The sequence below is a fragment of the Heptranchias perlo genome, chromosome 5 (assembly GCF_035084215.1).
Source record: "Heptranchias perlo isolate sHepPer1 chromosome 5, sHepPer1.hap1, whole genome shotgun sequence".
Lineage (NCBI taxonomy): Eukaryota > Metazoa > Chordata > Chondrichthyes > Hexanchiformes > Hexanchidae > Heptranchias > Heptranchias perlo.
Window position 1 is genome coordinate 92,091,366 of NC_090329.1, and position 22,371 is coordinate 92,113,736.

A 22,371-nucleotide genomic window follows, 5' to 3' on the forward strand; every position below is an offset into this window, starting at 1 on the left:
TGGGATGGACAACAGTTTTTCTTGTAGCTGCTGTGTTATAGTACTTAATAAATACTGAAGAGGGACCAATGATTCAAACAACTTAACATTTATAATATAACTTACCATCCGTACACCAGAATGACATCACCATCATTAATTTTCTCAAAAGCTGATTTCGATATGGCTTCGGCAGCCAGGTGAATCTTCTCCTTTACGTATTTATCTATACATTCTAATAGCACAGCCTTAGCCTAGAAGTAATACAACAGATCGTTTAATAGTAATTTGTGTTTTTTTTAGATATTCAAAACAGAGTGGAAGAACCAATAAATCATGCACAAAGAGAGTAATCAGAGATTGAAGCAATAACTGCTTCTGAACTGGCAACAAAAAGCAAACGGCAGGAGCTGTCCAGCATATCCAGAACCTACTTCAAAAATATGACAAAAGCAAATAGACTTGGAGATTTTAAGCAACCAGTCGTTCTAAAAAAGAAAGGAACGAGGCATCCAAGGCACCAAATCATCTTAAGGAAAAGAGAGGAATCCCGTACTCCGTATGCCACTGTGACGTCATGTCACGATTATGTAGCTCAGAGTGGACTCAGGGAAAATGGTGACAGAGGAACTGTCTCAAACTCAAGGACTCTCACACCTCTTAGAAAAAAATATTCCTACCAAAGAATGAATCACGAATTTTGCAAGTCATATAGATTGTTAAAATCATTTCCTCTTGAAATCTAATTTTTTTTATTCGTTCGTGGGATGTGGGCGTCGCTAGCAAGGAAAGCATTTATGGCCCATCACTAATTGCCCTGGAGAAGGTGGTGGTGAGCCGCCTTCTTGAACCGCTGCAGTCCATGTGGCGAAGGTTCTCCCACAGTGCTGTTAGGAAGGGAGTTCCAGGATTTTGACCCAGCGACGACGAAGGAACGGCGATATATTTCCAAGTCTGGATGGTGTGTGACTTGGAGGGGAACGTGCAGGTGATGTTGTACCCATGTGTCTGCTGCCCTTGTCCTTCTAGGCGGTAGAGGTCGCGGGTTTGGGAGGTGCTGTCGAAGAACCCTTGGCGAGTTGCTGCTTGTGCATCCTGTGGATGGTACACACTGCAGCCACTGTGCGCCGATGGTGAACGGAGTGAATGTTTAGGGTGGTGGATGGGGTGCCAATCAAGCGGGCTGCTTTGTCCTGGATGGTGTAGAGCTTCGAGTGTTGTTGGAGCTGCACTCATCCAGGCAAGTGGAGAGTATTCCATCACACTCCTGACTTGTGCCTTGTAGATGTTGGAAAGGCTTTGGAGAGTCAGGAGGTGAGTCACTCGTCGCAGAATACCCAGCCTCTGACCTGCTCTTGTAGCCACAGTATTTATGTGGCTGGTCCAGTTAAGCTTCTGGTCAATGGTGACCCCCAGGATGTTGATGGTGGGGGATTCGGCGATGGTAATGCCATTGAATGTCAAGGGGAGGTGGTTAGACTCTCTCTTGTTGGCGATGGTCATTGCCTGACACTTGTCTGGCGCGAATGTACTTGCCACTTATGAGCCCAAGCCTGGATGTTGTCCAGGTCTTGCTGCATGCGGGCACAGACTGCGTCATTATCTGAGGGGTTGCGAATGGAACTGAACACAGTGCAATCATCACGAACATCCCCATTTCTGACCTTATGATGGAGGGAAGATCATTGATGAAGCAGCTGAAGATGGTTGGGCCTAGGAAAATGCGCTGAGGAACTCCTGCAGCAATGCCCTGGGGCTGTGATGATTGGCCTCCAACAACCACTACCATCTTCCTTTGTGCTAGGTATGAAACCAGCCACTGGAGAGTTTTCCCCCTGATTCCCACTGACTTCAATTTTACTCGGGCTCCTTGGTGCCACACTCGGTCAAATGCTGCCTTGATGTCAAGGGCAGTCACTCTCACCTCACCTCTGGAATTCAGCTCTTTTGTCCATGTTTGGACCATGGCTGTAATGAGGTCTGAAGCGGAGCGGTCCTGGTGGAACCCAAACTGAACATCGGTGAGCAGGTTATTGGTGAGTAAGTGCCGCTTGATAGCACTGTCGACGACACCTTCCATCACTTTGCTGATGATTGAGAGTAGACTGATGGGGCGGTAATTGGCCGGATTGGATTTGTCCTGCTTTTTGTGGACAGGACATACCTGGGCAATTTTCCACATTGTCGGGTAGATGCCAGTGTTGTAGCTGTACTGGAACAGCTTGGCTAGAGGCACGGCTAGTTCTGGAGCACAAGTCTTCAGCACTACAGCCGGGATGTTGTCGGGACCCATAGCCTTTGTTGTATCCAGTGCACTCAGCCGTTTCTTGATATCATGTAGAGTGAATCGAATTGGCTGAAGACTGGCTTCTGTGATGGTGGGGATATCGGGAGGGGGCTGAGATGGATCATCCACTCTGCACTTCTGGCTGAAGATGGTTTCAAATGCTTCGACCTTGTCTTTTGCACTCACATGCTGGACTGTGCCATCATTGAGGATAGGGATGTTTACAGAGCCTCCTCCTCCAGTTAGTTGTTTAATTGTCCACCACCATTCACAACTGGATGTGGCAGGACTGCAGAGCTTTGATCTGATCCGTTGGCTGTGGAATCACTTAGCTCTGTCTGCAGCATGTTGCTTCCGCTATTTAGCATGCATGTAGTCCTGTGTTGTAGCTTCACCAGGTTGCCACCTCATTTTTAAGTACGCCTGGTGCTGCTCCTGGCATGCTCTTCTACACTCCTCATTGAACCAGGGTTGATCCCCTGGCTTGTTGGCAATGGTAGAGCGAGGAATATGCCGGGCCATGAGGTTACAGATTGTGCTGGAATACAATTCTGCTGCTGCTGATGGCCCACAGCGCCTCATGGATGCCCAGTTTTGAGCTGCTAGATCTGTTCCGAATCTATCCCATTTAGCAGGGTGGTAGTGCCACACAACATGTTGGAAGGTGTCCTCAGTGTGAAGACAGGACTTCATCTCCACAAGGACTGTGCGGTGGTCACTCCTACCAATACTATCATGGACAGATGCATCTGCGACAGGTAGATTGGTGAGGATGAGGTCAAGTTGATTTATCCCTCGTGTTGGTTCACTCACCACCTGCCGCAGGCCCAGTCTGGCAGCTATGTCCTTCAGTACTCGGCCGGCTCAGTCGAGCCACTCTTGGTGATGGACATTGAAGTCCCCCACCCAGAGTACATTCTGTGCCCTTGCTACCCTCAGAGCTTCCTCCAAGTGGTGCTCAACATGGAGGAGAACTGATTCATCAGCTGAGGGAGGCCGGTAGGTGGTAATCAGCAGGAGGTTTCCTTGCCCATGTTTGAACTGATGCCATGAGATTTCATGGGGTCCGGAGTCAATGTTGAGGACTCCCAGGGCCACTCCCTCCTGACTATATATCACTGTATCACCTCCTCTGGTGGGTCTGTCCTGCTGGTGGGACAGGACATACCCAGGGATGGTGATGGAAGAGTCTGGGACATTGGCTGAAAGGTCTGATTCTGTGAGTATGGCAATGTCAGGCTGTTGCTTGACTAGTCTGTGGGACAGCTCTCCCAATTTTGGCACAAGTCCCCAGAATTTAGTGAGGAGGACTTTACAGGGTTGACTGGGCTTGGTTTGCCTTTGTCGTGTCCGGTGCCTAGTGGTCCGATGCCGGGTGGTCTGTCCGGTTTTATTCTTATTATGACTTTTTGTAGCAAGATTGTACAACTGAGTGGCTTGCTCCGCCATTTCAGAGGGCAATTGAGAATCTACCACATTGCTGTTGGCTTGGAGTTACATATAGGCCAGACCGGGTAAGGACAGCAGGTTTCCTTCCCTAAAGGATATTAGTGAACCAGATGGGCTTTTACAGCAATCCAGTAGTTTCATGGCCACCATTACTCATACTAGTTTTTTTAATTTCAGATTTTTAAAATTTAATTAATTAAATTTAAATTCCCCAGCTGCCATGGTGGGATTTGAACTCATGACTCCAAATTATTAGTCCAGGCCTCTGGATTACTAGTCCAGTGACATAACAAATATGCCACCGTACCCTATTAAGTTCAAATGAAAATTTGGAAAGTGTAGTCAGTGAGCAGAAAACATTGTTATATTTATAGAAATACCACTATTATCTTTGAGGAATCAATTAAGTAAACTAGCTATGGCAGTTGGAATAGTGATACAGGAAGAGGGACTAGGCTTTCAGGAGCTTCTCCTGATTGAAGTGGAGATAATGTATTTACTCTGAACATGTGATTTGCCAGATCCAGGCCACCTGACTGACATAGTAGCCTGGTGCCAGAGGGCCAAAATGCATTTTCTGGGCACATACAGGAGAAGGCTGATCAAATCAGTGCAATGATGAGCTTGATGGGCTGAATGGCCTTTCCACTCATCTGTAATGATCTGTGAGATAGAAATTCCCCTGGACTTGCCTGTGGTCAAAGGGGTTAAATTTTCTTTACGTAAACAAATTAGAAAAACTAAAGAAACACATTTATTTTTCTCCACTGTTTAAATGGATCGTAACTATTAATGTCTCATACATTGTGCTGTCAAGGCCCGTTGATAGTTTAAACATGGTATCAGTCCAGGATCCTAAAGATTTTACTGCAACACATACATGCCTACTGAGATACTTTCCTAACATGAGATGGTGGCTAGTTAGTCACCTACTGAAATTAGATCTTTTGCTGCTGAATTCCTTAAAGATAATTGCTGAATTTCTATAAATATAACAATATTTTCTGCTCACTGACTACACTTTACAAATTCTCATTATAACTAATAATTAGATTTCATGGGGAAATTATTTTAACAATCTATCACTTGCAAAATATGTAATTTAAACAAATGCAAGAAGTGAAGGTGCTGGATTCAGGTTCCTGTTCAGCTACCCTAACACCAGCCTGTAACCTATGCAACAGTCGTGATTTATTACCCTGAAGATCAAATTAAATATATTTTCTTCTTTCTTCTAACCTGTATCCCTCCCACACCTTTTTCTTAGCAGAAGAAAGTCAGGTTATAAAGCCCACACTCAATCAAGGAGGAAGTATAAACAATTATTTTTGAACTATATTAGCTTTTGAGGATTTTAGAAAGTATTAGAATTACTTTGCTAATGATATTCAGCCAATGATTTTTTTGTCCCATTCTTATGAAAGACCCATTACTCACAAGTGAGGCTGAGCCAAGTATGTTACAAAGCTCTTTATCAAGAGTGAAAAGGCTTGGATCAGGCTGTTAGCCTGACATACTCCAGTTAGAGGCTCAAACAATTTTAGGACAATCAAGGACATATCATCTTAGCATGATGTCAATGTTGATTCTAGAACTCTGTATGTAGTCACAGAGTGAAAATTTACTGAGGGCCAACAATTGGGCCTTTTTTTTTTACTTGAGTGACACAGCACTTAAATAGAAACTGGACATAAAGTCAATTCCTATTGAATTAAGTTTTCCTTTTTCTCCTCCTTCTGAGGTTAAACTACAAAAAAAAACCTGTTTGTGTCGTAGACACAAAAAAAATCTTGCAGTTATTTCTGGAATTTCAGCGAAGTACCCGAGGTCCTTAAAAAAAGTATCACACTGAAGTATAAAACTGTGCTCTCACCTCGTCCTCCCTCATGCTTCTGGCAATATTTGAGATTTCCTTCTTTATGAACTTTATAGCATTGCCCATACTTGCCGAGAGTGAGCGGCACTGATTCAGAAAACTAGAAGACAGAAACAAAACATTAACAAAAAGAAATCCTTAAACTAATGAACAAAGCACACACAAATCCTGTTCATTAACTTGAGTATTATTTTCATATAGAACCAAGATCATGTTGAACGACAGGTATAGCAGGTGTGACACTGCAGCCACCGGAGAGACACATATCGTTATCAGATGGGAGCCCGGATATGTATGGAAAGGCACCGAATGTGTGTAGGTGTTATAAAGAACTGTTAGATTTCCCAACGGCTCTGTGCGCAAAGGCACGTTTTGCTTGATTTGTTGAAGGAACCTTATGGAAGCAGGCTTCAACTCACCAGAGAGGTGGTGTTGTTTGTGCCACTTGCTGTAATCTGACCTGCAGTCTAACTCCAACACAGGCATGGACATGTCACTTCAGCGCTTGCCATTTATCTTTCAGGCTCACTGCGTACATGCTGCACTGTTGCACTATGGGGAGGGTGCCCTGGAGTGTCAAAGAGGGTAAGCCTTGTTACACCCACCTCATGCAGCATAAAATCCGCCTTGCCAACAAAGGCTAGGCACTGTGCCATCTGACTGACACCATCACCTGTCTCCAAATTCTATATTGTATCACCACGGTGGGTTTCCTTTTACACTTAGATTTGCTGGGTACTTTTTTGTCCCCATCTCCAGCCACGGCACAGGCATCCATTGGATCAAAATGCCTCGGAACCATTCTAAAAATGGTAATGATAATAATCATGGGAAATTTCAACTACCTCCTAATAAACTGGCAAGAAGAGGTAGGGAAAGAGGAAAAGGGAATGGAGTTTACAGTGTATGTGTACAAGGCTCCTTTTTTACCCAGTATGTGAGAAGCCCAACAAGAGAGGAATCACTGCTGGATCCATTAATGAGAAATGAACCAGATAAGAGAAGTAAGCATAGGGGAACATCTAGGCAATAGCGATCGTAACATAATACAACTTAAAATAAGGATTGAGAAAGACAGAAGTAAGACAAAGATCAAAGTAATAGGTTGAAAAAAATGCTAATTTTGGAGGGGATGAGACTGGAACCAGGGAAGGTAAACTGGAAAAAAATTGACAGAGATAGAAAAGCAGTGGGAAATATTTAAAATGGTGATTAATAAAATTCAGGAGAAATATATCCCGCTAAAATCAAGAACAAACTAGCCAATAATGAAACACCGTGGATGAATTAAGAGATAAGGTTAAAATTGAAATTAAAGAAAAAGGCATACTCTAAATACATAGACAATAAAAGAGAGGGCGACAAAAGGGAATACGAAGAGGTTAGGAAAGAAGTAAAAAAAAAATTAGGAAAGCAAAGAGGAACCACGAAATTAAATTATAAAGGAATATAAAAAGAAATAGTAAAGTATTCTACAGACAAATAAATAACGAAAGAAAAATCAGGATAGGGATAGGGTCACTAAGCAGTGCACAAGATAAACTCACAGGTAATGACAGCAAAATGGCAGAAATATTGAATAATTACTTTGCCTCAGTATTTACCAGGGAGACTAACAAGGTGGGTGTGACATTAGAAGAAATCAAAAAAGACATAAAAACATTTAAGATAGAAAGGGGGGAGATAATTGATAAACTAATCAAATTTAGAGAGGATAAAGCCCTGGGTCCAGATGGATTGCAGCCGCAAATATTAGAAGAAATTTAGGAGGAGATAGCAGAGGCGCTGTATATATAAAAATTTATTCAAAACGGGAATAGTGCCAGCGGACTGGCGGATAACTAATGTTATCCCTATATTTAAAAAGGGAGATAGAACAAGTCCAGGGGACTATGGACCAATTAGCTTAACATCAGTGGTAGGAAAGATAATGGAATCTTTATTCAAAAAGAACGAAAATATAATAAAGAATAGTCAGCACGGATTTCAGAAAGGAAAGTCATGCTTGACCAATCTTATTAAATTCTTTGAAGAAGTAACAAAAAGAGTAGACAAAGGTGTAATGCAATAGATGTAATATGTTTGGATTTTCTAAAGGCCTTCGATAAGGCACCACATTGTAGACTCGTGACTAAGGTCAGATCATGTGGAGTCGGGGACTTGTAGCAGAATGGATAGCAAGTTGGCTACAAAATAGAAAACAGAGAGTTGGGGTTAAGGATAGCTACTCAGACTGGCAAAAAGTGGGAAGTGGTGTTCCACAGGGATTGGTGCTGGGACCACTGTTGTTCACAATTTACATTAACAATTTGGATACGGGATTCAGAAGTACAATTTCAAAGTTTGCAGATGATACCAAATTGGGGGGGGGGGGGTACAGTTAATACAAAGGAAGAAGATGTCACAATACAAGAGGGCATTAATAAACTTGCAGAATGGGTGTGTAATTGGCAAATGAATTTCAATACAAATAAGTGACAGATAATAGTAATAGACAAGAGTCTAAATGGGAGAAGGGAACAAAGGGACCTAGGGGTACAGATACACAAATCACTAAAAGTAGTGACAGAGTTTAAATAAGGCCATAAAAAAGGCAAATCAATCACTGGAGTACTGTGCGTAGTTCTGGCCTCCATATTAGAGAAAGGATATAGATGCATTGGAGATGGTGCAAAAAAGATTCACAAGGATGATACCAGATCTGAGAGGATAAACTTATCAGGAAAGGCTGAACAGGTTGGGGCTCTTTTCTCTAGAAAAGAGAAGTCTGGGGGCTGACCTGATAGAGGTCTTTAAGATAATGAAAGGGTTTGATAGGGTAGACATAGAGAAAATGTTTCCACTTGTGGGGGAGTCCAAAACTAGAGGTCATAAATATAAAATAGTCACTAATAAATCCAATAGGGAATTCAGGAGAAACTTCTTTACCCAAAGAGTGGTCAGAATGTGGAATGCGCTACCACAAGTAGTAGTTGAGGAAGATAACATAGATGCGTTTAAGGGGAAGCTAGATAAGCATACAAGGGAGAAAGGAATAGAAGAGTATGCTGATAGGATTAGATGAAGTAGGGAGGGAGGAGGTTCCTGTGGAGCATAAACACCAGCACAGACCAGTTTAGGAAATGGCCTATTTCTGTGCAGTAGTTTCGATGTAACTCGATGCAAAAGCAATAAGAATAAATGCCCATGTAGCCACTTACCTTTATACCTTTAAGTAGCTGCATCCTTTTAAATTTCACCAACATCATGATTCTACAGTGACTAGGCTGACAACTGCATAGATCCAAAGCTGCACAGAGAGCTATGTATAATTATGGGAATGAGCTGACCCAGGAAAATTATGCAGGCAGGATACTACATTTCTGTTTAGAATTATACTAGAACGTGGCCATGCAGGACCTGAAAATGTACCCGTAGGAAATTAACATGCACACTGCTGTTCAATACTGTGAAATGTATAAAAGGATCTCTTAAATGCACACGCAAACATATATATCACACCTATTAAATTATTGTGCTGGGCGATGACTGAAGAAACGTAAACTACAAGAAGTTTGGCACCAGAAATCATTTCATGTTATATAGAAAACATTTTGTTCTTGCCATACATAGCACACACTAGTTAAAGAGTGCTCAATGACTGAAATAAATAGAGGAATACCTGATGTCTGGTTTCAGCTTGTTGACCAAGTCTCTTGACAACTCTTCATTAGGTGGAGTTGAGTAATCATGGATGACCTGAAACAGGGCAGGACAAGCCAGTTACAATTTTTGTTTGAAGATAATGACACCAGACAAATATGAGATTAGCCACTGCTGGCATCACACAATGGTCACCATTTCAAGAGCACAACTACAACTACTTTTATCAGAAATAATGTGATGGCATAAAAAAATACATAAAATCATTCAGGGCATTTTTCCAGGATTGATGTATCATTGTTCCTAGATACACCCAATGACATAGAATGATGTTTTCACTTTGTTTTTACATTAGTCTGGTCTCATGATTTGTGTCCTCACAGTACAGATCTGACAGCAGTTTGCCATTGATGAGCAGTGACAGGATATTTCTGTGCTTTTCCTTCTCAGCTCAGAAGAGCTGCATATTTTTCAAAGCTACACATTTGTAGATTTTCAGCTATGAGTCACATTTCAAGACCAGATGAGTGGACAGCACAGCTCCAGTATAAATATTAATCATATAAACTAATACAAATATTGTTAGGACAGGGCCTATGTTTGCAACCCAAATAAAAGTTAGTGTGATCCAGTAACATTTCATCTTAATGATTTTTATTTATGCTGTGTGTGTCCTTCAATCTTTGGTCCTAGTCCAAATCAGACAAGTGGGATGAAAGTCTCCTTAATGACCTTGTGAGTAAAGAGAATGTCGAGTGTAGCAATGAACAATGTAAATAAGAAGGACACAAGTTCAATTCCTGGTCTGTGTTGAGTTAGCTAAACCAGAGCAATAGTTGGGATGCTACTTTAGGCCTGGGCTAGGAAAGAGAAAAACAAATAAATCAGACAGGTTCTTGCTCTTTATTGCTATCATTTGACCCCTGCTTAAAAGTGCACATGGGTGAATGTTAGGCAAGATCATGATCAGTCTCAAGTGTAAGGTCCTCCAAAGCCAAACAGCCTGTGACACACACATTTGCTTGCATTTCCCCAATCTTCTCACTTCCTTGGCTATTTATACACTCAATTCCTTTAATGTCTTAATGCTTCCGTCCTTCACTTGCCCAGAGATGATTCTATTCATGATTGCTCTCTGGGTCTGTTTTTATATTAAATATATATATTCATTTCCCCACTCCCCTCTTCTGATTGTATTAATACGCCTGTCCACCTCTTGAAAAAGTTCTGTTCCTCGATCTGTCTCTTTCCCCCCTTCAACGTTATTAATGTCCCGTTCCCTTGTTTTTGGCCAGGTGTTTAGTAAGACCCATTTTTACTTTGACGTCTCTTTTCTCAGCTTCAGTTGCAACTCATTCCACGTGGATTCTGGCTCAATTTTCACCTTTGCTGTTTCACATCTACCCACAATTGCCATTATCTTTCTGATAATTAACTCTTCTTTAATCACTGATCTCCCCACTTCTTGAAATCTTGTGATCTTCCCCTCTCTAACCCCAAATGATCTACCTCTAGAAAGAACTTCAGCTTCATACCTCTATGCCCCCACTTCAACAGATTCCAAACTCCTCTTCTGCTGCCTTTGCCTCTGCTTTCTTTTTTGGCCAGGAAGACCCCCACATCATGTATCTGACCCTTTCTCCTCTCTCCAGCCTTCATTATCCTCCTGGACCCTGCCCTATGGTCTCTTGTCTCTCAGTCTTTTCATCAAGAACTGCCAACATATCGGCCATCTCAGTTCCCCCACTTCTCTTACTCTAATCTATCCCCCTCTGAAAGAACTCCGTTCCCTCAGTTCTAACCCCATGTCATCAAACCTGCTGACAAATAGGATACGCTGTTGTATGGTGAAAGGGTCTCTACCATGCTGAGGCCAAATGCCAACTCTCTGACAACTCCTCCCATTTCCCTCTGGACCATGATCCTACTACCAAATATCAAGCCATTATTTCCCATACTGTGAGCAATCTCATTGCCTTGGAGCTCTTCGTCCCACAGCTCTACCATGTACAGCCTATTTCTAACTACTATCTAATATACACAAACAGGATGCTTCTAGTAGACTGTATGTTTCAGCTCGCTCCTGTCCCACTGAACTAATTTCCTCTTATCTTGGCACTCTTCTTTGCCCCTTGTCCAGTCTCTAGTCACCTACATCCACAACTCTTCCGAGTCCCTCTGCCACTTTAACAATTTTAGAGTTTCTGACCCCAATCATCTTCTGTTCACTATGGATGTACAATCCCTCTAGATCTCCATCCCTCACCAGGATTGCCTACTGGACCTCCTCTTCTTTCTTGAACAGTAGCCCAACCAGTTCTCATCCATTGCCACACTTTTCCACCTGCCTGAACTTGCTCTCAACCATGACAGCTTCTCTTAGACTAAAGGTGTCACAATGGGAACTTGCATGGCCCCAGCTATACATGTCTTTTTGTAGTGTACATTTAGCATTATTTGTTCTAGTCCTACTCAGACCTCCTCTTATGCTGCATTCATGTGTTTTTTAAAAATTCATTCATGGGATGTGGGCGTCGCTGGCAAGGCCAGCATTTATTACCCATCCCTAATTGCCCTAGAGAAGGTGGTGAGCCGCCTTCTTGAACCTCTGCAGTCTGTGTGGTGAAGGTTCCCCCACAGTGCTGCTAGGTAGGGATTTCCAGGATTTTGACCCAGCGACAATGAAGGAACAGCAATATATTTCCAAGTCAGGATGGTGTGAGACTTGGAGGGGAACGTGCAGGTGGTGGTGTTCCCATGTGCCTGCAGCCCTTGTCCTTCTAGGTGGTAGAGGTCGCGGGTTTGGGAGGTGTTGTCGAAGAAGCCTTGGCGAGTTGCTGCAGTGCATCCTGTGGATGGTACACACTGCAGCCACGGTGTGCCGGTGATGGAGGGAGTGAATGTTTAAGCGGACTGCTTTGTCCTGGATGGTGTCGAGCTTCTTGAGTGTTGTTGGAGCTGCACTCATCCAGGCAAGTGGAGAGTATTCCATCACACTCCCGACTTGTGCCTTGTAGATGGTGGAAAGGCTTTGGGGAGTCAGGTGGTGAGTCACTCGCCGCAGAACACCCAGCCTCCGACCTGCTCTTATAGCCACAGTATTTATGTGGCTGGTCCAGTTTAGTTTCTGTTCAATGGTCACTCCCGGGATGTTGATGGTGGGGGATTCGGCGATGGTGATGCCAATGAATATCAAGGGGAGGTGGTTAGATTCTCTCTTGTTGGAGATGGTCATTGCCTGGCACTTGTCTGGGGCGAATGTTACTTGCCACTTATGAGCCCAAGCCTGGATGTTGTCCAGGTCTTGCTGCATGCGGGCATGGATTGCTTCATTATCTGAGGGGTTGCGAATGGAACTGAACACTGTGCAATCATCATCAAACAGCTGCTTGTTCTTGGGAATTTTATTAATTATCCTTCCAATTTCCATTCATCTCAACTGCACATGGTCCACCTCTGATTCCTCCCTTCCCTTCTTTTTTCTCTCTCTCTCTCTATTTATTTATTTCTGGCAACAGGCTTTCCATTGACATTTATTACAAGCCCATTGATGCCCACAACTACCTAGAATATGCTTCTTTCCTCCCCATGTCCGATAAAGACTCCATCCCGTTATTGCTGTTCCTCCATCTCTATCAAATTTGCTCATACAAAAGGGCTGTTGGCACCTGTAGAACTGTATCCCAGCAAGAATTAATGCCATTCAGCAGAGGAAGGGAGAAAGCTGGCAAAAATAAACAAAATTATATTCTTACTGACAACTGGTTAAACTCCCAAGCAAAAAGCTTTGCCGTTTGAGCAGACAGGAATCCACAGAATTGAAGAGCACAATGATGCAAACAAAAAAAGGCCTCATCCAGAGGTCATAAGGGCAAAGCATGGAAAGTGGAAATGTTTTAGATGTAGCTACATTGTCAGAGACAAGCGTGCACTGCAAGAATCTACCACTGGGCTGAAATTGTTCTGTTCATCAACACACAGGAAAAAACAACTTAATTTCCAAGCTCAGAAACTTGAAGGCCACACTTCATTTTGTCTCAGTTTACAACTATATCACCTCAAAGTGCCACTAATACAGACAAAAAGAAAAAGAACCACCCACAAAGGCAAAACTAAGTCTTTGGTGGATTATTTCATTAATACTATTGGTACTCTCTCTTCTGGAGGAGGTAGAACCCCTGTATTCCATACCTGTTTAAAAGCGTGTAGTAATGCTATACATCGCGCATTGGATCCTGTGATAATGCCCTGAGAGTACTGCAATCCTAGACGTACAATAGCAGGGTGAAGCACAGTTGAGGGGATGCTACATAGAATCAAAGAAAAGAAATGGGAGTGCAAGTGTCAACCACATATGCAAACAGCATTATAATTAAGCAATGAGCTGAAGATCTGCATGTAACCTGAAGTTTTACTATACCAGCAAAGCTAATTGCTAAAACATGGCCAGTATGGTAAAAACCCTAATATTAAAATTATAATTAGTTGACTGTTGCAAAAGTAAATTTTGACACAGCGACTGATTTAATACTGGGTCAAAATTTGCTGGAGCAAGGCATCTAACGGCATCTGCCCCCTTCAGCTCAAAAATTTCTGCCCACAAATTGCTGAAAGTGCGAGTTGATAACATGCAACGAGGGAAACGGGGCATCCAGGACCTGAGTGAACAGGGCAACCAACAGGTATCTTCTTAACCAATCAGATTTAAGGATTGGGAAATAAACACAGAAAGGACTGAAAAGGAGGGTGAATTAAAGGAGTGAATTCAATGTCAAATCAGGTATAGAAAGAGAAACATGAGAGGGAAAGAAAGATTGGAGAGAGAGAGAGAGAGAGAAAAGCGACAAAGAAAAAAAAAAATAATTTTAAAATTTTTTAAAATCTCCCCCAAAAATTCAAAACCTGAAGGAATGAGACTGCACACTTGCAATAGTTAATTTTCTGTGCCAGAGAGGTTAATTCGCAGTAATTAACACATCACATCATTAAAAGGTTACTTACACTTGTGATGACTGGACTTAACTTTCTGTGGCACGTTTAATGGGCAATTAATGGGTAAATGCAGCAAGTTCCTAAAAAAAAACAGGGAGACTAACGGCGAGATGCCACTTTCGCAGCTAACAGCGCAACTCGGACGGCAACGTTTGGATATTCACATGAAACCGTGCATCTGCTTCTCGCCTGAAGTTGCTGTACCATTTACCCATAAACAATGGCGAGCACCATTAGCTTTGCCAGCAAATTCTGGGCCAACATCTAAATACCTTAAAACTAGCAATTAAGCTGCTAAACAGTTTTCAAACTGTGTTGAAACTCAATGACATGCATAAAGATTCTGTCTACTATCACATGGAGGAAGTGATTCAAATGATAAAATCTATGTTTTGGAAGGATGTACCTGAGGTCATACAACTCTGTCTAAGTATGAACTTGCTGATAACCAAGTCAAGTTACTATGTATCCAAAGCACCATTCCAACCTCCATGAAGCAGTAAAATATGGGTTCACATTTTCAATTTCAAATTATAAATACAGCTGTGTCACTGTGACGTGCTTCCTCACAGGGAGGATTTGTTATCTTCAGGATGCTTTCATTTATCTCCTTGTGTTCAGTTTCACAGCTACACTGGCAGAGGTGAACCCACCTTCTTTTCCACAGAGAGAGAGCCATTTGCGGAAATGGAATTAAATAATTAAAAGGCAGAGTGTTACATGCTGTAGGACTCAGTACTAGCTACTGGAGATTCTTGTGCTTACATCCCAGAAATTACACGGGAAATGCTCCACGAAAACATGCAGGGTTTCTATTGGATATACATAGTGCATACTATAGGCCACCAAACAGTAGGAAGGAGATAGAGGAGCAAATTTGCAGGCAAATTGCAGGAAGATGCAATAACTTTAGAGTAGTGATAATGGGGGACTTCAACTATCCTAATGTAGACTGGGAAAATAACAGTGTAAAGGACAAAGAGAGGGAGGAATTCCTGAAATGTGTGCAAGAAAACATTCTTGATCAGTTTGTTTCCAGTCCAACGGGGAAGCAAGCAGTGCTGGATCTAGTGCTGGGGAATGAAGTGGGGCAAGTAAAACATGTTTCAGTGGGGGAACATTTGGAAAACAGTGATCAAAATATTAGATTTAGAATGGTTATGGAAAAGGACAAGAATAAATCAAATGTGAAAATACTCAACCGGAGGAGGGCTAATTTGAGTGCGCTGAAAAGGAATCTGGCCCAGGTGGATTGGAATCAAAGACTGGCAGGTAAAACAGTAAATGAGCAATGGGAGGGCCTTCAAAGAGGAGATAGCTTGGGTACAGACGAGACACATTCCCATGAGGGGGAAAGAAAGGGCATCCAGAGCTAGAGCTCCATGGATGACTAAAGTTATTGAGATTAAAATGAAACAGAAAAAGGAGGGTTATGATGAATGTAAGGTTCTTAATTCTGTCGAGAACCAAGCTGAATACAAAAAATGCAAGGGATAACTGAAAAAGGAAATAAGAGGGGCAAAAAGAGTATATGAGAATAGATTGGCAGGTAAGATAAGAGAATCCAGAAGTCTTTTATAAACATATAAATAGTAAATGGGTAGTTGAAGGAAGGGTGGAATCATTTAGGGACCTCTTGTAGAGGCAGGGGGCACGGCTGAGGTACTAAATGAGCACTTTACATATGTCTTCACTAAAGAAGAGGATGCTGCCAATGTCACATTATAGGGGGAGGTAATGCATCCTAGGTTGCCAAGGGTGGAAATTGCAGAGGCTCTGGCCACAATCTTCCAATCCTCCTCAGATATGGGAGTGGTGCCACAGGACTGGAGGATTGCAAATGTCACATCCCTGTTCAAAAAAGGGATAAACCCGGCAACTACAGGCCAGTCAGCCTAACATCTGAGTGGTGAAATTTTGAGACAATAAACCAGGACAAAATTAATTGATACTTGGAAAAATATGGGTTAATAAATGAAAGCCAGCATGGATTTGTTAAAGGCAAATCTTGTTTGACTAACTTGTTTGAGTTCTTTGATAAAGTAATGGAGACGTTTTTTTAAAAAAAATTCGTTCATGGGATGTGGGAGTCGCTGGCAAGGCCAGCATTTGTTGCCCATCCCTAATTGCCCTTGAGAAGGTGGTGGTGAACCGCCTTCTTGAACTGCTGCAGTCAGTGTGGTGAAGGTTCTCCCACAGTGCTGTTAGGAAGGGAATTCCAGAATTTTGACCCAGCGACGATGAAGGAACGGCGATATATTTCCAAGTCGGGATGGTGTGTGACTTAGAGGGGAATGTTCAGATGATGTTGCTCCCATGTGCCTGCTGCCCTTGTCCTTGTCCTTGTAGGCGGTAGAGGTTGCGGGTTTGGAAGGTGCTGTCGAAGAAGCCTTGGTGAGTTGCTGCAGTGCATCCTGTGGATGGTACACACTGCAGCCACTGTGCGCCGATGGTGAAAGGAGTGAATGTTTAGGGTGGTGGATGGGGTGCCAATCAAGCGGGCTGCTTTGTCCTGGATGGTGTAGAGCTTCGAGTGTTGTTGGAGCTGCACTCATCCAGGCAAGTGGAGAGTACTCCATCATATTCCTGACTTGTGCTTTGTAGATGGTGGAGAGGCTTTGGGGCGTCAGGAGGTGAGTCACTCGCCGCAGACCACCCAGCCCCTGACCTGCTCTTGTAGCCACAGTATTTATGTGGCTGGTCCAGTTAAGTTTCTGGTCAATGGTGACGCCCAGGATGTTGTTGATGGGAGATTCGGCAATGGTAATGCCGTTGAATGTCATGGGGAGGTGGTTAGACTTTCTCTTGTTGGAGATGGTCATTGCCTGGCACTTGTCTGGCGCGAATGTTACTTGCCACTTTTCAGCCCAAGCCTGGATGTTGTCCAGGTCTTGCTGCATGCGGGCACAGACTGCTGCATTATCTGAGGGGCTGCGAATGGAACTGAACACTGTGCAATCATCAGCGAACATCCCCGTTTCTGACCTTATGATGGAGGGAAGGTCATTGATGAAGCAGCTGAAAATGGTTGGGCCTAGGACACTGCCATGAGGAGCTCCTGCAGCAATGTCCTGGGGCTAAGATGATTGGCTTCCAACAACCGCTACCATCTTCCTTTGTGCTAGGTATGACTCCAGCCACTGGAGAGTTTTCCCCGATTCCAATTGACTTCAATTTTACTAGGACTCCTTGGTGCCACACTCGGTCAAATGCTGCCTTGATATCAAGGGCAGAGACTCTCACCTCACATCTGGAATTCAGCTCTTTTGTCCATGTTTGGACCAAGGCTGTAATGAGGTCTGGAGCAGAGTGGTCCTGGCGGAACCCAAACTGAGCATCGGTGAGCAGGTTATTGGTGAGTAAGTGCAGCTTGATAGCACTGTTGACAACACCTTCCATCACTTTGCTGATGATTGAGAGTAGACTGATGGGGCGGTAATTGGCCGGATTGGATTTGTCCTGCTTTTTGTGGACAGGACATACCTGGGCAATTTTCCACATTGTCGGGTAGATGCCAGTGTTGTAGCTGTACTGGAACAGCTTGGCTCGAGGCATGGCAAGTTCTGGAGCACAAGTCTTCAGCACTACAGCCGGGATGTTGTCGGGGCCCATAGCCTTTGTTATATTCAGTGCACTCAGCTGTTTCTTGATATCACGTGGAGTGAATCGAATTGGCCGAAGACTGGCTTCTATGATGGTGGGGATATCTGGAGGAGGCCGAGATGGATCATCCACTCGGCACTTCTGGCTGAAGATGGTTGCAAACGCTTCAGCCTGATCATTTGCACTCACGTGCTGGACTCCACCATCATTGAGGATGGGGATGTTTACAGAGCCTCCTCCACCCGTTAGTTGTTTAATTGTCCACCACCATTCACAACTGGATGTGGCAGGACTGCAGAGCTTTGATCCGATCCGTTGGTTGTGGAAACGCTTAGCTCTGTCTATAGCACGTTGCTTCTGCTGTTTAGCGTGCATGTAGTCCTGTGTTGTAGCTTCACCAGGTTGCCACCTCATTTTTAGGTACGCCTGGTGCTGCTCCTGGCTTGCTCTTCTGCACTCCTCATTGAACCAGGGTTGATCCCCCGGCTTGTTGGCAATGGTAGAGTGAGAAGTATGCTGGGCCAAGAGGTTACAGATTGTGCTGGAATACAATTCTGCTGCTGCTGATGGCCCACAGCGCCTCATGGATGCCCAGTTTTGAACTGCTAGATCTGTTCTGAATCTATCCTATTTAGTACGGCTTACACTGAGGACACCATCCACAACACATTGGATGGTGTCCTCAGTGTGAAGACGGGACTTTGTCTCCACGAGGACTGTGCGGCGGTCACTCCTACCAATACCGTCATGAACAGATGCATCTGCGACAGATAGATTGGTGAGGACGAGGTCAAGTAGGTTTTTCCCTCGTGTTGGTTTGCTCACCACCTGCCGCAGGCCCTGTCTGGCAGCTATGTCCTTCAGGACTCGGCCAGACGCGCAGTGAGATTGATGTAGAGTATCTGGACTTCCAAAAGGCGTTTGATAAAGTACCACATAATAGACTTGTTAGCAAAATTGAAGCCCATGGGATTAAATGGGTAGTGGCTGCGTGGATACGAAATTGGCTGAGGGACAGAAAGCAGAGTTGTGGTGAACGGCTGTATTTTAGACCGGAGGGAAGTGCACAGTAGTGTTTCCCAGGGGTAGGTGTTGGAACCACTGCTCTTTTTGATATATATTAGTGACCTGGACTTGGGTATATAGGGCATAATTTCAAAGTTTGCAGATCACACAAAAAACTCAGAAATGTAGTAAACAGCGAGGACGATAGTAACAGACTTCAGGAGAACATAGACATACCGGTGAAAAGGGCAGACACATGGCAGTTGAAATTTCACGCAAAGAAGTGTGAAGTGATTCATTTTGGTAGGAAAAACTAGGAGAGGCAATATAAACTAAATGGTACAATTGTAAAGGGGGTTCAGGAACAGAGACCACTGGGTGTACGCACACAAGTCTTTGAAGATGGCAGGACAAGTTGAAAAGTCTGTTAAAAAGGCATATGGGATCATTGGCTTTATAAATAGAGGCATGGAGTACAAAAGCAAGGAAGTTATGCTGAACCTTTATAAATCACTGGTTAGGCTCCAGCTAAAGTATTTTGGCCAATTCTGGGCACCACACTTTAGGCAGGATGTCAAGGCTTTGCAGATGGTGCAGAGGAGATTTACTAGAATAGTACCAGGGATGAAAGATTTTAGTTATGTGGATAAACTGGGGTTGTTCGCCTTAGAGCAGAGGAGGTTAAAGGGAGAATTGATAGAGGTGTTCAAAATCATGAAGGGTTTTGATAGAGTAAATAAGGAGAAACTGTTTCCAGTGGCAGAAGGGTCGGTAACCAGTGGACATAGAATTAAGACAATTGACAAAAGAACCAGAGGCGACATGAGGGGAAAAAAATTTACGCAGCGAGTTGTTATGATCTGGAATGCACTGCCTGAAAGGGTGGTGGAAGCGGATCCAGTATGAACTTTCAAAAGGGAATTGGACAAATACTTGAAGGGGAAAAATTTTACAGGGCTATGGGGAAAGAGCAGAGGAGTGGGACTAATTGGATAGCTCTTTCAAAGAGCTAGCACATGCACGATTGACCAAATGGCTTCCTGCTGTGCTGTATCATTGTATGATTCTATATAATATGCCGTGTACGTATCCACGTATCCAAATTTGCTGACGATACAAAGCTGGTGGGAAAGTAAGCTGTGAAGTGGACGCAAAGAGTCTGCATAGGGAGATCAACAGGTTAAGTGAGTGGGCAAGAAGGTGGCAGATGGAGTATAATGTGGGGAAATGTGAGGTTATTCATTTTGGTAGGAAAAAATAGAAAAACGGAACATTTTTTAAATGGTAAGAAACTATTAAATGTTGGTGTTCAGAGGGATTTAGGTGTCTTTGTACACGAAACACAGAAAGTTAACATGCAAGTACAGCAAACAATTAGGAAGGCAAATGGTATGTTGGCCTTTATTGTAAGGGGGTTGGAGTACAAGAGTAAGGAAGTCTTGCTGCAATTATACAGGGCTTTGGTGAGACCACACCTGGAGTACTGTGTGCAATTTTAGTCTCCTTACCTAAGGAAGGATATACTTGCCTTACAGGGGGTGCAACGAAGGTTCACTAGATTGATTCCTGGGATGAGAGGGTTGTTCTATAAGGAAGGATTGAGTAGATTGGCCCTATACTCTCTGGAGTTCAGAAGAATGAGAGGTGATCTCATTGAAACATATATGATTCTAAGAGGGCTTGACAGGGTAGATGCTGAGAGGTTGTTTCCCCTGGCTGGGGAGTCTAAAACTAGAGGGCACAGTCGCAGGGTAGGGGGTCGGCCATTTAGGACTGAGATGAGGAGGAATTCCTTCACTCAGAGGGTTGTAAATATTTGGAATTCTCTACCCCAGAGGTCTGTGGATGCTCAGTCATTAAGTATATTCAAGACTGAGATCAATAGATTTTTGGACTCTAGGGAATCAAGGGATATGAGGATCGAATGGGAAAGTGGAGTTGAGGTCAAAGATCAGCCATGATCTTATTGAATGGTGGAGCAGGCTTGAGGGACTATATGGCCTACTCCTGCTCCTATTTCTTATGTTCTTTTGTGCCAAAGAGTTCTTTTGTAATGCCCAGAAGTCACATGTTTGAAGCAGCCTTGTGAATGCAAATGAACTCCAATAATATTATAAATGGTAATCCACAACTGAGATTTTTTTTAAAGTGGGAGACATTGTACTTATATGCAGATTCTTCATGGTTCCAACTGAACTAAAATAATTTCTGGTACTACACTCACAGCAATAAAACAAAATATATTTTTTTAAATCTACTTACGTCAGCTGTTGAGTCAGTGGCATTTTGCGGCTGTATTGGTGCAAATGTTGAAAGAGAATGACTTTGTTGCCATAATCTTGCCTAAGTGGAACCTACAAAATAAAAAGAAATATTTTAAGTGTCTGTTTATGAAGTAAAATGTACTCTTTTAATAAACTTTGTACCAAACCAAAATCAACACACCAATACTTCCAATAAGAACACCAATCTTCATATAGAATTTTAGACGTTCTTTATAGGTACAGTACTTCAAATTAGCCATCTGGAGCCCCAATTTTTGTGTTACTGAAGTACGAACAATTTTTTTTCAAATGCCTATAACTGTATGAATATTGTGGTATATGGATATCATTCACTGCTTGTGTTCTCAGACCCTGGTGGAATGTTCACCGCTGCTGCACAGAGTAAAGACTGACACTGACATCAAAATTGAAGTCAAATGTATTTAATTTAGCTGTCTTCAACAAAGCTGCAGAGGCAAAAATCTCACAAACATTCAAAAAAATAAAGATGTAGGGGACTCTTTGTAATTTAATACAAAAATATACTCTTGTATTGGTGAGCTTACTGCCATGTTTTTGGATTACCTTCACACATTCACAATCCATGTGTTAAAAGTAAATTAACAGATTTTCTTTTCCAAATAGTTTTGATAATTAGTCTTTATTTGGTCCTTCCAAAGGCATCTGGTCTCAGGAAACAGTATGAATAGGACCAAGATCAACAGGATAACAAATATATGCTATTTATCAATCTACACAGAACTTGAAATGGAACATTTATTAAAATCAGAACACAACACAGACAACTGCACAAAAAGAAAACCAGTCCTTTGGCAATGTTAACTTGTTATAATTACTTGGGAAGGGGAGGTGAAAGAGAACAAAGAAACTAAAATTGCCACACTTTAACTGTGTCTGGGGATATCAATTCTACTCTAATATGATTAGAGAGGGTGACACAAATAACAAAGAAACGGACAACAATCCCAAAGGTACTTTATGCATGCACCACATGATTACAGCAAAGGGTTGAGAAATAATTTGCCAAGTAAACAAATTACTCCACGTGTGATAATTCAAGAGTCTATGATGGTGCGAGAAAGGAGCAATCTGCAAAGCAACAGGAAACTGCTCCGATATATTTTAATGAACAAGCCAATGAAGCAGCATGGATTTTTTAAAAATTATTTGTTTATCATCTTCCTGTATCACAGATTCAAAGTCAGCACTCAGTCAAAACAGATAGTGTGTAGGTTTATGATTTATGTACTTCA

The 22,371-nt window shown here is 42.8% G+C and overlaps 1 protein-coding gene across 3 annotated transcripts in view; it reads right to left on the reverse strand.

The window, feature by feature from the left end:
* Positions 1 to 22,371, reverse strand: part of eif2b4 (eukaryotic translation initiation factor 2B, subunit 4 delta) — a 69,413-nt gene that overhangs the window by 8,122 nt on the left and 38,920 nt on the right. For all 3 annotated transcript variants that reach the window (XM_067984797.1, XM_067984795.1, XM_067984796.1), the window contains 5 exons: positions 21,096 to 21,187; positions 13,425 to 13,539; positions 9,253 to 9,329; positions 5,589 to 5,691; positions 106 to 233 (listed from right to left, as the gene is read on the reverse strand). In XM_067984797.1, coding sequence (XP_067840898.1) covers positions 106 to 233; positions 5,589 to 5,691; positions 9,253 to 9,329; positions 13,425 to 13,539; positions 21,096 to 21,187 — 515 coding nt within the window. The remainder of the gene's footprint in view (positions 1 to 105; positions 234 to 5,588; positions 5,692 to 9,252; positions 9,330 to 13,424; positions 13,540 to 21,095; positions 21,188 to 22,371) is intronic.